We start from the raw sequence: 15,421 nt of genomic DNA, 5'->3' as shown, positions 1-15,421 counted from the left end.
CCCCCCCCCCCCCCCCCCCCCCGCCGCCAAAACTCTCCAGAAACTTACTGGGTACCTGACCTCTTCCTGATGTCGGGATTTCTACTTGTTTTTTGTTTTTAAACTAGAGAGAGTGTATCTTTTAGTGAACGCTTATCTAAACCCTCCTTTTGCTTTTGAGGAGGCCTGGCCAGGCTGTGCGGTCCGCCTGGAGGCTGAGCCTGCGGTGTGTTTGCCGCCCCCGGGCCCCACACTGGAGCAGGCCCCGGCCTCGTGCGGCCGCGCCCCACAGCCTGGGAGCTGGCCTGCCGCGCTCACGTGTCCCTCACTGGGGCTCTCCCGCAGCTGTTATTAATTTAGAAGAGCCTGAGGTTTAAAAAATCAACCAGCACTTTCCATTTAAAACACTTAGGTATACGTTTTTGTCATACATACAGTTTCGCTGAAATTAGAAACCGTCTGTAAGCTTACACCAGGCCGAGCCCAGCATTTGGTCAGAACAGCTCGGTGTTTGGACGTGATCATGCTCGGTCGGCATCTTTCACACATGGGTCTGGGAGCACTGGCCTCACACGCTGGCAGCAGAGGCTGTCTTCAGGCTGGCCCCTTAGAAGCTGTGACACGTCTTTGTCCCTAGAAGACCTCCTTCTTGGGGCTGATTGGGTTCTGTCCACTGAGTACTTGTGTCCTCAGGAAGGTCCTGTCCTCTGAAGCCCCAGGTTCTGCCAACCACAGCGCCAGTCCTGCCCCTCTGTCCCATGAGGCTCCGTGTGGGACATGGTGGGGCTCGCATCTGACCTCGGCGTCAGCCTGGGTGTCTGTACACCAAGCACGGTGGGAGGAGGGAGAGATGTGGCTCGGACGCTGGCCCGGGAGCCCAGAGGCTTACTGCGGAGCCTGCCTCATCCATCTTCCCCCAGCCCTGCAGTCCATTCCCCAGACAGCAGACCTCAAAGTCAGGTGTATGTCCCGGTGTCCATTCTGCTGTGAGGACTAGGAAGATACATTTTTCTAGAATGTTAGGCGGAGGGGAAATCCAACCCTACCTTAAAAGGTCCAAGCCTAGAAACCTATGGAATTCCACTTCGTTTTCCTGTTAGAATACCTTTGACTCTAAAATGGCACGTGATCTCCTCATGAAGCTGGCCAAGACCCTGTTAGCCAGGGCGGCCAGGCACACCTCCGGGGGAGACCGACACAGAGGTCACCAGGGGCCCCCAGTGGCCCTGCTCCTGATGTGCAGATGGGCAGGGGCATTGGGCAGCGAGTGTGAGGATGGACAGGGTGGGAGCGTCCACTGTGGCAGGGGACTGCCCAGGGGTCACAGTCTGAAGAGCTTTTAAGGCCAAATGCTAAATAAAGCTCCAGAGAACAGCAGTAAGCGTCCTGGCAGACAGCACCCAGGCGAGCATCATCTTGGTGGGCTGCTAGGAACACTGCAGAGCATGTGTGACTGGTCTTCGCAGGCCACCCAGGTCTCGAGAATAGGACAGATTAAGGGCCCGCCCCAGAGCAGAGGGGTCTAGGGAGGCAGCATGGCCAAAGGCCGGAAAGCCCTGGGGGACAAACAGGTGAAATCGGCATGAAGCTCTTCTCTAATCTGCTGGGGGCTAGAGGGTGTAGGCACATGGGGGCCGTGGAAAGATCCAGAACAGGCAGCACCAGCGAGCACAGGAGGCAGGAGTGGGGTGGCCCTGATGCCGCACACTGGGTCTGAGACCCCAGAGGAGCTCCAGCAGGACCAGCCAAGAGGGCCCCTGGCTGCGCACAGGATGGAAATCAAATGTGAGCCAGAGGGAGGTGAGAGTGCAGTTTACTGAGCTGATAGACACAGAGCATCTGGGAGACGTGGAAAGGAGGGAGTCTCGTCTTTGTTCGGGGTCTTGGGGGTTTTTACTGAGGACAGTGGTCTGATGCACATGTCCCCTCAGGCACCCAGGAACCGTGAGAACCAAGACGAGGGCCCAGGTGTTACTCCTGGGAGCCAGGGGGCCTTGGCGTTGAGGTGTCTAGCACTGGGGGTCTGAAATACGTATGTGATGGCTTCCAGTCATTCTTACCTGGTCCTGCCTTAGATGTGATCTCTTTCTCTTCTAGAGAAACCACTGACTCCTGGTCCCTCACAAGAAGGGTGGACACCATTTGCATTGAGACATGTGTAGAGTGGGGGTGCAGGTCCCAACAACAAAAGCAGCAGGAAAAGGGGCCAAGAGCAGAAGTTTGTGGAGGGCTTCAGTTTCCCCGTCTCATCCAGGGCACCCGCAACCTGACTAAAGACCTTCACGAGGGCTCCTGGCTTCTGTCACCTGATTTTTCTGTACCTGCTTCCTCTCCCACAGGAGAAGTACCCAGAAGCTGTGCACCTCCCGGAGGGGGCTGCCTCCAGCTACATGGTGGTCCAGAGCACCCGCCAGCCAGGGTAAGTGCGGATGCCCCGTGGGCCTGGCCTCCCCAACACCCACACGGTTGCTTGCTGTTAAAAATGAGGATTACAAATGGTAGAAAACAAATGTCAGCTACCTTCCAAACATCTTGATGTGTCTGTGGAGCCATGTTGGCCGTGCAGCCATGGGGAGGACAGTGGGGTGTGGGATATGGGGAAATGGCCAGTGCTGCCGGGCTCACTGCAGGGGTGGAGGGAGCAAGGAGGGGAGGCCAGGAAGAGCTGGAGCTCTGTCTTGATGGGCTGACCTCACAAAAGGCCGGGAGGCAGCAAGTACTGGCTGAAGGGAGGACTCACGGGGGTCCCGTGTATGCACGGTCTGCTTCAGAGTGCCTGAAGGGGCTTCGTTTTCAAACCTTAAAATGGTGCCGTCATCACGTAGGCTCCTCCGACTTGCCTTTGTTACTCAGTGTTATTTCCAAAACGAGCTTCTGGTGATGTGTGTAGCTATGTGCAGTTCATTTATTCTTGGTAGTTCTACTCCATCAGCTGTATTTCTGCTTTCTTCGGGTCTTGGGCATTTGGGTTATCTGTCGTTTCCCACTATTTCTCACACTCCTGTCCCTGTCCCCGGACACCCAGGCTTCTGTGGCTGGAAGTGAAATTCCTGGGTCGTGGGGTGGATTCAGCCTCCCATCACTGCCGATGCTCTTCAGACGACGTCACCAGTTCGTGCTCCGCACCGGCATGTTTTCCGCGTGCTGCACGTCACCCGCAGCCCCACGGCCACGTCGTGGTTACAGAACAGCATCTTGCTGGGCCTTGGGGTCCATTCCCCTCTTTGTTCATGTCACACGTGCTTCCCTGAGCAGATGTGCGTGTCCGTGACCGGACATCTTCAGGAGCACCTCCGCGGGGAGGGTGGCAGGTGCCACACAGGCTTTCCACCGGATTTCAAACAGCACTTAGGGACGCATCTTACCTCTTTCAGGTTCGAACTGGTCATCGTTTGGAGGGTGCAGATAGACGAAGAAGGGAAGGTGCTGCCGAAGCTGGACCTTCTCCCCAAAGCGCCACAGCAAGGTACGGGCCCAGGGGGCGGGGGTGCGAGGACTTCTCACTGTGCCTAACAGGTGCCTGCTTCTGTCGTCTGGTTTTCACGGCAAGAATCAAAAGTGGAAGATCTCAGTGTATGGTTTGTATCAATTTATCAGTAATCGGAAGGCAGAGGCGAGGAGGGACTGTTCTGTGCCCACCTCTGGCGTGCAGGTCACCATCACAACAGTCCTGGGTCGGGAAGGAGGGAGGTCTCAGCCCGTCTTGCTCTCCCTGCAGCCCTGCAGCTGGACCGGAACCGAGTCTTGGAGACCGCGCCTCTCAGCTTCCGAGCCCTGCTGGGCGCGCTGGGCATTGAAGCCGCTCTCGAGAGCCTGATCAAGTCACTCTGCACAGCGGACTACGGCCGGTTCCCGGCAGACTCGCAGGTGTGTGGTCCTCCGCACAAACGCCACCTTTAGGACGTGCTGTCTGTGCGGTCTCAACACATTATATAAACTGGCAGGACATGGAAAAATAAACACAGCTATCTGAGTACAAAATGCCAGACAAGCAGCATGTTCAGTGCTTAGGGTGCCTGGCGGGCTCAGTTGGGGGGTGAGTACAGGGTGAGTGTCCACCCCTGGATTTGGGGGAGCGGCTGGTCCTACCTCTCACCAAATCTGAGGGTGGAGGCGTCCTGGAGGTTGGCCTCCCCTTGCCACCCAAGGGCCTCACTCCTTAACATTCCTGATACCTGGGGTGAGGCACCGCCTGCCTTGCCCTGTAGAGCAGAACTCACTCTTCTTGGTCTTCACATAAAAGTGGAGCAGTCAGCTTAAAAAATGCAGTAATATAGACTTGACCCCTCCACGCCACCCCCAGGGCACCACTGGCCGCCGCCGCCCCATTTAAAAGGTTAGAATTGGTAGAAACATTGCTTGAAACCACAGTCAGGGAAGGGGCCACACTGGAGTGTAGGCGGAGACCACATAGGGCAGGACCCTGTCCGTCCCAACCCCCCCTGTGGATGCTGGTTTCGGCCAGGATGGGCCTGGGAGGTGGCCGGGCTCCTGTGCACACCATTCTCACACAGGCCAGCACCAAGGAGCTTCCTCAGGCCAAAACAACACAGATGCTTTCGTCCACACGTGTCCCTGCAAGGGGTGTCTCCACAGCCCACCCTAACGCACATGGAGGAGACACCTGTCATCTGAATGTCTTTCTGAAATTCCGCGTGCGGAAGAAGTAAATGTTAGGACAAAGCTGAATAAATTCTAGGAGAGCTGGCTTGATTCAAACAAGTATAATTCTCAAGTTATCACAAAATTCCCCACAAAAATTTACAATCAGCAAAATATTCTTATTTTTCACGTAGCATTTTCATACAATTCCGTGGTTTTGCTATTATAATCTTATGTTACAATAAACCTTCATTAGTCCCTCAAAACAATGATATAAATAATCTGTACAACCTACCGGAGAATAAAAAACCGAAGCCAAGGTTCCCCACGGTTTTCATAGCAGCCGGGCACACCTACGGTGACCCCAACGAGAACCCTCTTGGTGCCAGCCAGGAGTTGCTCATCTTGCAGGAGCAGGGACACGCCGCGGGGTCTGGCACAGCCAGCGACCTCCCCAAATGCCTGGCACACAGCCACCCTGCCTCCAGCTCCGCAGCAGCAACCGCCTGCGGCGAGGAACACCTCGTCTCCCCTAAAGTTAGACAAAGTCATTCAGCTAAAAAGAAAGTCGGCGCTCGTGTGAGTGGTGTCCACCCCTGACCTGAGGTGCTCCCTGATGACCCTGTGCAGAGCGGTGGCTGTGGCACCTCCACAGAGACCCCGAGTCCACGCAGCTCAGGACCCATGTCCACACCAGCCACCCATCACTCTCTGCAGCTGAGAGCCCACTAAACCTGTGCTGACCGGTGGCTCGCACGGAAAAAGTGACCATGTAACTCAGCTGGGAAAGTTCCAGTAGTATCCATGTTTTCTTTCAAGTCCAAACTGTAAGATGTACACGACAATTCAAGTTTTCTAAGTTAGAGTCTGGTGGTAGGAGATCCAAACCTTGGGTCTTAAGGCTTTTACATCAGAGATTAGACATGAGCCCTGGGTGGGGAGGAGGAGCGGCCCAGAGCGGAAGGTGTGGGGACACCGCACGCAGCATCACTCACGTCCGACACTCCTCGTCCTCCAAGGTTTTTCTGGTGATCTTCCATCCTGGGGTCACCCAGATGCAGCCCCACCTGAACAGGGGTTAAAAAGCAAAAACATTCACAGCCAAAGGTCACCCAACACAACAGAAAACAGCTCTCATTCAACCTTCACATCCTGTGTTCAGGTTTCAAAGATGCCGCAGGAAGCGCCTAGACCTTATGCAGAACTAACGTGCAGTCCTCGCTCTCCTTGAACCTGGTCGACACCACGGCTGCGTCTTTGGCGTGTACAGTCTTTGAATAGAAGTTGACGATCTTGCCATCCAGTTTGTACTGGTGAGGAATGCTCTCATAGGGCTTGAGGTCAAGGTCCAGCACAGACACGGAGAAAGCAAACCTGGATCTCGACGAGGGGACGACAGGCCTTTGATCAGAGCTGGAAGTGAAACAGCAGCTTCAGGACACGAACCCCACCCTTCACCCTGCTCAGGGCATGCACCCCGCCAACGCCTGCTGTGACACCCACCCCCGCACTGACGGGAGGGCTGGCAGGGGTTCCCCAACCCCTGCTAGTATAAATGAGCACTGAAAGGGGCACTTGACCAGGAGTCAGGAATCACTAACCCTGAGAACAAGGAGAAAGTCGACTTGGCCTTTCCTCAACCCAACGGAGCCGACTTCCCTTCACCCGCCTTTTCCTACATCTGGTGAGAAGCCCATGTTCCCTGAGGCTCTTCACATTTGGAGAGAGTTGTGATTTCATGCTTTAGTCTCAAATCTCATCTGCAGGGTCTGATGTTTTGGTTTTAAGGCTTAGTTTGTGGGTTTTCCAAACATCAAAATAGTCATGTGCTTATAATAGAAAAGGAACAATTATTTGTATTAAGACCAATTCTGAATTTTGTACTAAAATTGCTGTGTATCCACCCCACTCAGCTCTCCGAGTGCTTGGTAATATTTTGCACCCAAAAACTGGTTAAATATGATATGAGCTCAGTTTAGCCCATAGTCCGAGCCCGAGTCCTGGTTTCCCCACGCTTACTCTTCTAGATTTAGAAAGCATCCCAAAACAACACGAATTTCAAAAGCTCCTGCCTGGGAGGGGAAACCACTGAACTCCTGCCCCGAAATACCCTCTGTAGGGAAAAGGGAGCCCTGGCTCAGCTGCTGGGTCGTGGTTATTCCCTCCGGAATGGCAGTGAAGGTCCGGCTCCTGAGGCCTGCGCTCCGGGCAGCAGGGCCGGGACAGCACCGCTCCAGCCCCCAGCCGGTTTCCCGCGACCGAGCCGGCACCTGACAAGGTGACGTGCACAGAGATGGGTATCGCTCAGCACACGGGCTGCCTGTGTCTGTGTATCCACCACAAGCTCCCCTGAGCCCACGGCATAGCTCCAGTGCTGCGCCACGGGGCTCCCGGGACACGAAACCCCGCCCCCGCCCCGTCTGCATCTGCCAAGCAGCTGGTGAAGCATGCCAGGCCAGCCGGCCCTGCACGTTCCCGCACATTCCTGCGTGTGTGCCTGTTTCAGGAAGGCCAGTGGGTGACATCCGCATGCTTCTGTCATTGGACAAGGCCGGCTCAATCCAGTGAACGCTCACTGCAGGCACTTCCTCACAGGATCGCAGGGGTCCTCGACTAAACAGAGCAGCCTTTTTGTATTTCGGTTACACCCTATGAACATCCCTCCGTGTTTCCTATCTACTCCGTGCCTGCCACGGAGCGGCAGTCCTGGGAATGTTTAGTTCAAAAGCATCTGAAAAACGGGTGGCTGGCAGCCAACGATAAGGTCATCTTGACCCGGGAACACATGTCAGAAGAATGTGGAACATTCCACAAACGCTATGTGTGGGGTTTGGCACCCTGAGGATCAATGCTGAAGACGCTGTCTAATTAGCAAGAGAAGATTACCAGGTTCATCCTGAATTCCTAAAAAAAGGCAGGGGAGGGGACCGGACAAGGATAATAATGTCCAGGGAGAGTGCTGCCCACAGGAAGCTCAGCAGTGGACGTGCTGTCCCACAGGCGCGGGTGGGCTGGGAAGGCTGGCGTACTGGGACCTGGTGGAGGATCTGCAGCCTCTCAGGCCTCCAAGCCTCAGTGGCACGTGGAGCCTTGAGAGAGAGGAATTTGTACCACAGGATCCAAGCTGCTTCTAAGTCTTTGGAGTATTTTCTCAGAAGATCACAGTCATCTTTAATAGGACAATCTTTTTAAGGTACTCTCCATAAATCACAAGCTTCTAGAGAGCAGCAGGAGTTAGCAAGCCGTGGTGAGTTACTAGGTGTCGTGTAGGCCACGGACATCGGCCTGTCAGCAGACGTGGCCCTGCCAGGACGCTCTAACTACAGGGACACGGACACGGAACGCACAGCAGGCAGCTCACCTTGCATCCTGCAGACAGGGGGAGAGTGCGATCATGATAGAACAGTCCTTCGCAGTCATGGCCACCCGGTACTGCTGAACCTATGGGGGACGAAGAGGTCAGCTCCAGGACCACACCCCCACCACAAGCACCCGGCACGGTCCAGGAACTGGCTACAGACCCAGAGGTGAGTGAGGAAGCCCCAGGCCAGCTCTGCCCACCCGCCCTGACCTCTCACTGAAAGTAGCATGTGGACCCCGACTCCAAACACTAGGACACAGCTTGTCTTCAGCAAGGCAGCCAGTCTGCCAGCTTGGAAGTTTGCTACCTGGGCTACCGGGCCTGATGGTGCTGGGCCAGATTCACTCTACACATGCCCAGTGAGGCCAGCTCGGGTCAAGCCACCACCACGAATGACACTGCAGACGGAGGATTGCCAGGCTCTGTGTGAACTCACCTCACCCCCAGAGGGACCCACAGCCGGCCTGCTCAGCACTGCCCTGCGATGGCAGGGCTGCTCTCGACACTGGGCTTGAACACGTGCACGCACCAGCCCGCCACCACATCCACCAGGACTGCCCGTGCAAACCAGCGTGCTCCGGGGGACCCAGCTCGTGAGGCCCTGTGCGCCCCCCTGCACATCAGACATACAGAGAGGTTCTAGAAAGCATCACCTCGGTGTAGAGTCTGGAGCATCCCCCCCCTCCTCGACGTTTCACATTATTACTTGAATTTTTCAGATTGAATAGCTCTCACTTTTACAAAAATAAACTAATTACAAAAAAGGAAATGGGCCTTACAGGTCGTCACTGGCCTCAACATCATGTGCTGACAGATCAGTCTCACGTTCCCTGTAGCCCTTCCCTCTGAGTCCCACCCCGAGGAAACGTCCAGTTCCCACCTTCCCCTGTGCACAACCACCTCAGGCCGGCTAGTGGCTCTTTCGGGGCTTGCAAAACTTCTTCTACACTCGGTTCATTTGGCTAAGAAATCAGGTGTTTCACAAAATACATAAACATAAAAAAGTATACAAGACAAGCCAGAAAAGAATGACAGATCTGAATTCCCAAAGATGAAAAGTGTCTACACAACACCGTCCTAACAGCAATGTGGAAGACAGATCGGCAGCAATCGCAGACCAGCACCAAGGCATCAAGTGCCAGATCCATTTGGAAGAGGATACTTCCCAAAGAAGGTGTGGGACCCAATAAAGAGACAAAAGAAAACAGCCAATAAACATATGAAAAGATACCAAATCTTACTACTCATCAAGGAAATGCAAATTACATCAAACATTTTTCACTCATTAGATGCACAAAACTACACATAAAATCAGATACAAAATGGGAGGGCCAGACTCACTTCGAGTAATGTATAATCGGGGGCCAATTTGACTGCAGAGGTCCACCAGAGAAAGCTGGACAAAATACCAAAACCGTCTGCTACAAGGCAGTGTGAACAGGAGCAGGGAGAGTGGCTGGACCAGTGGGGGGAAGACAGACATTTGGGTCTTTTCTGCCCTGAGACAGGGTTGACAATTTGGGAGCGTCGGCCGAGAGGTATTCTCACCAACCTCCAGGGCTATGGGGACAGTAACCGTGTGAACCTTCTCTTCAGGTTAGCACCCAAAGCTGCACCTTGAGACTGAGGAAGCCACAGCTGGCAGCCTTCCAGGACCTGCAGCCCTGCTTCAGAGAGATCAGTCACCAAAACTGGGGTCAGAGGACCCCAACTTGATAGGGCTTCTTTGACCCCCAGCAGAAGCAAACCCAAGGTCCTCTCTGGAAGAAAACATTACCCTAGCCCTTGCATTATTTCTAAAATAATTGTAAAATATAGTGATTGATACACAAGTTAAAATATCCAGGTACGACAAACATGACAGCAGGGAAAACCTGCAAGAAACCCCAGCCCCAGGTCAGCAGAGACACACACGGACTCCAACTACTGCAGGTACCAGACAGACATGCTGCTCTGTTCAAAGAATAAAAGACAAATCAAGAACTTGAGAGGAGAGCTGGAGGCTATAAAAATAAACCATATGTAAATTCTAGAACTGAAAAAATACAAAAATCAATATTAAGAATTCAAGAGACAGTTTTGCTACAATGGAAGATAGGTCCAAGTAAAAATATCCAGAATGAAGCATGGAAAGTTAGACAGCTGGAAAATACCAAGGAAATGGGCAGAAATCAAATCTGAAGCTGTTAAGGCCAAATATTTTCCAAAAGGGAGGAAAGACATCAAGCCACAGACTCAAGAATGACTCCGAAAAAACACAATCAGTTATACACATCACCAAACACTTAAGAATGAGTCACCAGCAGACCAACACAAAGGAAACGTTAAAAGGTATTCTTCAGACAACAGGATCATTCTAGATACAGGCTCCGGGGTGCAGGGCAGAAGGAAGAACAACCCAAGAGAAGCATCTGTGGGTAATGGGTAAAAGGACACCGATCGTATAAAATGGTAATAACATCTCCTTGAGTTTAAAACAACAGAATACACAGCAATAGGATTTAAGTCAGGACGAGAGTAAAATATACTCTAAGAATTTTGCGCTGTCCAAAAAGAGAGTGAAGGTACTAGACATCAGACTTTCATAAGTCAACTGCTTACTGCAAAGGTTAGGAAAACCACTAAGAGAAAAGCAAAAGACTCTTTAACTTCCAGCAGAGTGGGGAAATGGAAATACAAAAAAATAACCCAAAAGATTCTAAAAGAGCAGAGGAAAAGAAACCTAATAAAATAGGTGGTAAAGGATTAAACCCAAGTATACGTCCACAAAACATCAGAAAGGATAGAAAGCCAAACCCTACTTTAAATGCAAAGACACAGATTAAAAACAAAAGAACAGAAAAAGATATGCAGTGCAAATATTAACCAAAAGAACCTACAGGTGTTAGACTGGTATCAGACAAAGGAAACTTTAAGTTGAAAGTTGCAAGTGAAAAATTTGAGCAGGAAGGTTTAACAATTCCAAATTTAAGGCACCTGACAATATAGCTTCAAAATAAATAACAGAAAATTCCATAATTATTATGTAAAATTTCAAAACATCCTTCTTACGAAAGAAGCAGACAGTAAAATAAGGTTATAGAAGATCTGAACACAATTATCTGACTTAATGGGAAGATATAAAACTCTGCACCCAATAATTTGAGAAGACATCTTTTTTCAAGTATGCACAGAAGCATTTTTCAAACAAATTGATCTATAAAGCAAATCACAATACATTTCAAATGATCAAAAGCCAATCTCAACAAATTTCAAAAGACCATATGGACTGTGTTCTCGGACCATAAATGCAATGTTGCTCGTAATCAAAAAAAAGGTAATGAGAATCTCCATGTGTTTGGTAATTAATTCCCTTCTAAATACTTACGTGGGTCAAAGGAGAAATCTTAATAGTAATCACAGCATATATTTTAAATGAATGGTGTTGAAAATACAGCTTGTGGAATGGAGCTAAAGCCATGTTTACAAAAAAATGTTAAATACACATTTGGGGAAAAAAAGTACAAAACTTATTTAGATAAGCGTATCAGAAGTTACAGGAAGAACAAGTTATCCGAAGAAGAAAGGAAAAAAACCAGAAATTACTGAAATAGGAAAGAATCATATAGTACACTAAAGGATCCTAATTTTTCATAAAACTAACAAAAATGACAAACTGTGGGATGGATTAAGAAAGAAAACATATTCAGACATCAGGAATGAAAGTGCATTTTCGGATCTTAAAGGATATTAAAAGATAATATCAAAAACTATATACAAAAATTTTGAAAATTTTAGATGAAAGAAATTTCTAGAAAAATGTGTTTACTAAAATTGATAAAAAAAGAAAATCTGAAATTGAGATCCTAATTTAAAATTTTTCTTCAAAGGCAATTATGGGCCCAGATGGTTTCACCTGTGGTTCTACAAAACATTTAAGGAAAAAATAATACAATTCTTACTTCCCCTCTTCCAGAGAACCAGAAAATGAGCAAACATTCTTCCAATGTTTTATGAGGCAGGCATACCCTGATACCAAGACCTAACAATGACATTAGAAAAAACTCACATCACTCACAAACATATGCAAAAGAAACCCTAAACAAAATATTAGCAAACCAAATATGTAAAAATAAGAAATCACTGTAAAAACTGTACAGTTAACCACATTAACAGAAAATAGGAGAAAAGTCACATGATCATCCAAGAGAAACAGAAAAGGCGTTGATAAAATTCAACATCTGCTCCCGAGAAAAACTTAACAAGTTAGGAATAGAATGGAACATCCTTAATTTTTAAGTTATTTAAAAAATAAATAAACTCCCCAAAAAACCTACAGCAAACAACTTACTTAGTGGTAAAATGGTTTCTCTGAGAATGGGAACAAGACCGGAATTCCCACGGTCATAAGTTAACTTTATGCAGTTAAGCAAAACAAAATCAGTAAAAGGCATAAGGACTAGAAAGCAAACAATCAAATTCATAGACAATATGATTCCATACAACAAAAATCCAAAAGCTGTAAGTGAATAGTTAGAATCAGGAGTTTGGGGCACCTGGGTGGCTCAGTTGGCTAAGGGGCTGACTTTGGCTCAGGTCCCACATCAGGCTTCCCACTAGGTGGAGAGTCTGCTTCTCCCTCTCCCACTGCCCCTCCCATGCTCTCTCTCTCAAATAAATCTTTAAAAAAATAGAATCAGTGAGTTTAGCAAGGTTGACATATAAAAAGTCAAATAGAAAAATCAATTGCATTCCTATATATCCAAGACAAACACTTTAAAATGAAACTTTTTTAGATTTATTTTATTTGAGAGACAGAGCACTTGCACAAATGCAAGGAGGGGCAAGGGAGAGGGACAGGGACAAGCAGACTCCCTGCTGAGCAGGAAGCCCAGTGCGGGTCTCCATCCCAAGGACCCTGAGATCGTGACCTGAGCCCAAACCAAGAGTCAGACACTTAACCAACTAAGCCACCCTGGTGCTGCTGAAATGAAGTATTTTAAAAGATACCATTTATATCCAAAACCACCAAGTATCTGGGAATAAATCTAATAAAATCTAAGACCTCTAAAGAAAACCCTAAAATGTTTTTATTAGTTTTAAGATTTGAGAGAGACTGAGAGTGTGCTTGCACGAGCAGTGGGGAGGGGCAGAGGGGAAGGGAGAAGCAGACTCCCTGGTGAGCAGGGAACCCAATGCGGGACTCCATCCCAAGACCCTGAGATCGTGACCCAAGCTGATGGCAGATGCTTAACCAACTGAACCACCCAGGCGCCCCTGTTTTGTTTTTTGTTTTGTTTTTTTTAATAAAGTTTATTTATTTGGGAGAGAGAAAGGGGGGAGAGAAAGCACAAGCAGGGTAGAGGGCAGGGAAAGAGAGAGAAACAGCCTCCCCACTGAGCAGGGAGCCCGATGTGGGGCTCAATCCCAGGACCCAGGGATCATGACTGGTGCTGAAGGCAGAGGCTTAACCGACTGAGCCACCCAGGCACCCCGAGGCACCCCTGTTTTTATTAGTTTTTAAATAACACCTAAAATAATAGAAATGCCCATGTTGGAAGACTCAATATTGTATACCTGTCAATTCCTATTGTCATTTTAGTGCCAAACCAATCAAAATCCTAACAGGTTATTGCTTTTCCTCATAGAACTGAACAAGTTGATTCTAAGATTTATGTACACAAGCAAAGGTCAAGAAGAGCCAAGGAAAAAGACAATCTTGAAGAAGGTAGAAGGATTTGCTCTACTGGGTATCATGGCTTGTTTTGACTCTCTAGTGATCAGGATAATTCCTGTGATTCTGGGACAATTCCATTTGAAAATAAAATAAAACCGTACCTCATGCCATACCTACCAAATGTGATAGGCAAACAATAAAGGTCTCTAAAATAGATAAGACTTCTTAATAAAAAGGAAAAAGATGTAAATTAAACTATCTTAAAATTATGAACTTCCTTTCTTAAAAGGACTCCACTGAGAGAGTAAAGTAGCAAGCTACAGAGTGGAAGGACACACCAGTAGCCCGTGCATCTGACAACAGGCTGCAATCCAGAATACATGAAGAACCCTCAAATCAGTGAGACAACCCTACAAAAACTGGGCAAGAGACTTTACACAAAAGAAACCACCAGATGGCCTATAAACATATGGAAAGGTGCTTAATCTCATCACCACAATAAGCCACCACACAGTCACCAGAATGGCTAAAATTAAAAGACCCACAACCAAATGGTAGAGAGGATGAGGAGCAAGGGGCACTGCGCTAGCCAGCTGTAGGGAATTTAAGTAGGCAACTGTTTTGCAGTGTCTCCTAAAGCTAATATGCTCATATCTCTGGCCCAGAAATTCCACTCCTAGGAATATCCAAGAGCAATGTGTGACATGTTCACCAAGAGATCTGCATAAGAGTGTTTACAACAGCTTTATTCCTAACAGCCCAAAACAGGGAACAACCCAAATGTCTATCAACAGTAAACGGATAAATTGTGGTACATCTATTCAACGGACGGCTGTAAAGCAATCCAAGTATGGAAATGCACGCAATAACGTGACTAACCTATAGAGTTGTTTTCTCTTCTTAAAAAAGACAGGACTCCATATATAAAGTTAAGAAGCAAAACAAACCAAACTATAAGAATATAAATCAGCACAATATTTAACTCTGGGGAGAAAAGAAAGAGGAATAACTGGCAGGGAAATGACAGGAATTATGTTTGGCTGCCAGGATTCTACATCCAGACCTAACTGGTAATTCCACAAGAGTTTGCTTTGTGACAAATCACTGGGCGGTACATTTTTTTTCTGTGTACTTTTTCTGTATGTGCTGTATCTCACAAATGGTTGAGAATAAAAGCTTAGAAAATTAAGGGGGTGCCTGGGTCGTTAAGCGTCTGCCTTTGGCTCAGGGCGTGTTCCCAGGGTCCTGGGATTGATCCCTGCATCCGGCTCCCTGCTCTGCTGGGAGCCTGCTTCTTCCTCTCCCACTCCCCCTGCTTGTGTTCCCTCTCTCACTGGCTGTCTCTGTATCAAATAAATAAAATCTTTAAAAAACAAATTTAAAAAAAAAACTTAGAAAATTAAAATTCTAAATACTGGTAATATATAGTGTTTTGGGGGGCATGGAGGAAAAGGGCCCTCAATTGTTGCAAGAAGGAACGTAAATTGGCAACATCTTTTTGGAAGGACAATACTGACAGAATTTGTCAATCTAGCAATTTTACTTCCAATAATCTACCTTCAGATATGCCTACATGCACTAAGATTAGAGTATAAAAATGAGGTGTCAACAGTTTTTACAGTAACAAATTAAAAACACCACCCAAATAAATGACCATGATATGAACATACTAAAGAGAAATGAGACTTTCAGGGAGTATGGAGGACTTCCAAGGGCCCTCCTACAAAACAACTAAACCCCTGTTAACATAACTTTCAGTGCACTGTGGGGCTTGGAGAAGGTTAGGGAAATCACTAACTCAATCCCCTCTTCTCACCACTCAC

General features: G+C 48.4%; 2 protein-coding genes across 5 annotated transcripts in view; one reads left to right on the top strand and one right to left on the bottom strand.

Annotated features, from left to right (window-relative positions):
* The window catches only part of LOC103663166 (centromere protein P), a 248,300-nt gene extending 233,456 nt beyond the window's left edge, over window positions 1–14,844 (top strand). Inside the window, exons 6-9 of one of the 3 annotated variants that reach the window (XM_040620381.1) lie at window positions 2,319–2,398; window positions 3,354–3,445; window positions 3,698–3,846; window positions 13,888–14,844. In XM_040620381.1, the coding sequence (XP_040476315.1) occupies window positions 2,319–2,398; window positions 3,354–3,445; window positions 3,698–3,846; window positions 13,888–13,911 (345 nt within the window). In that variant the 3' untranslated portion in view covers window positions 13,912–14,844. The other 2 variants (XM_040620382.1, XM_040620380.1) reach the window with 2 other exon arrangements.
* Window positions 4,689–15,421, bottom strand: part of IPPK (inositol-pentakisphosphate 2-kinase) — a 45,122-nt gene continuing 34,389 nt past the window's right edge. Inside the window, exons 12-14 of one of the 2 annotated variants that reach the window (XR_005831884.1) lie at window positions 7,943–8,022; window positions 6,183–7,194; window positions 5,884–5,994 (exon numbers count right to left, since the gene is read on the bottom strand). Coding sequence is in view for 1 of the 2 variants with exons in the window: in XM_040620379.1 (XP_040476313.1) it covers window positions 5,769–5,994; window positions 7,943–8,022 (306 nt within the window). In the remaining variant the exon portion in view is untranslated. Of the gene's footprint in view, window positions 5,995–6,182; window positions 7,195–7,942; window positions 8,023–15,421 lie in introns of both variants that reach the window. The other variant, XM_040620379.1, reaches the window with a different exon arrangement.

The sequence above is a fragment of the Ursus maritimus genome, unplaced genomic scaffold (assembly GCF_017311325.1).
Source record: "Ursus maritimus isolate PB19 unplaced genomic scaffold, ASM1731132v1 scaffold_34, whole genome shotgun sequence".
Taxonomy (NCBI): domain Eukaryota; kingdom Metazoa; phylum Chordata; class Mammalia; order Carnivora; family Ursidae; genus Ursus; species Ursus maritimus.
Note: the sequence above shows the minus strand (reverse complement) of the source record. Positions and strands in the feature narration are given on the sequence as shown.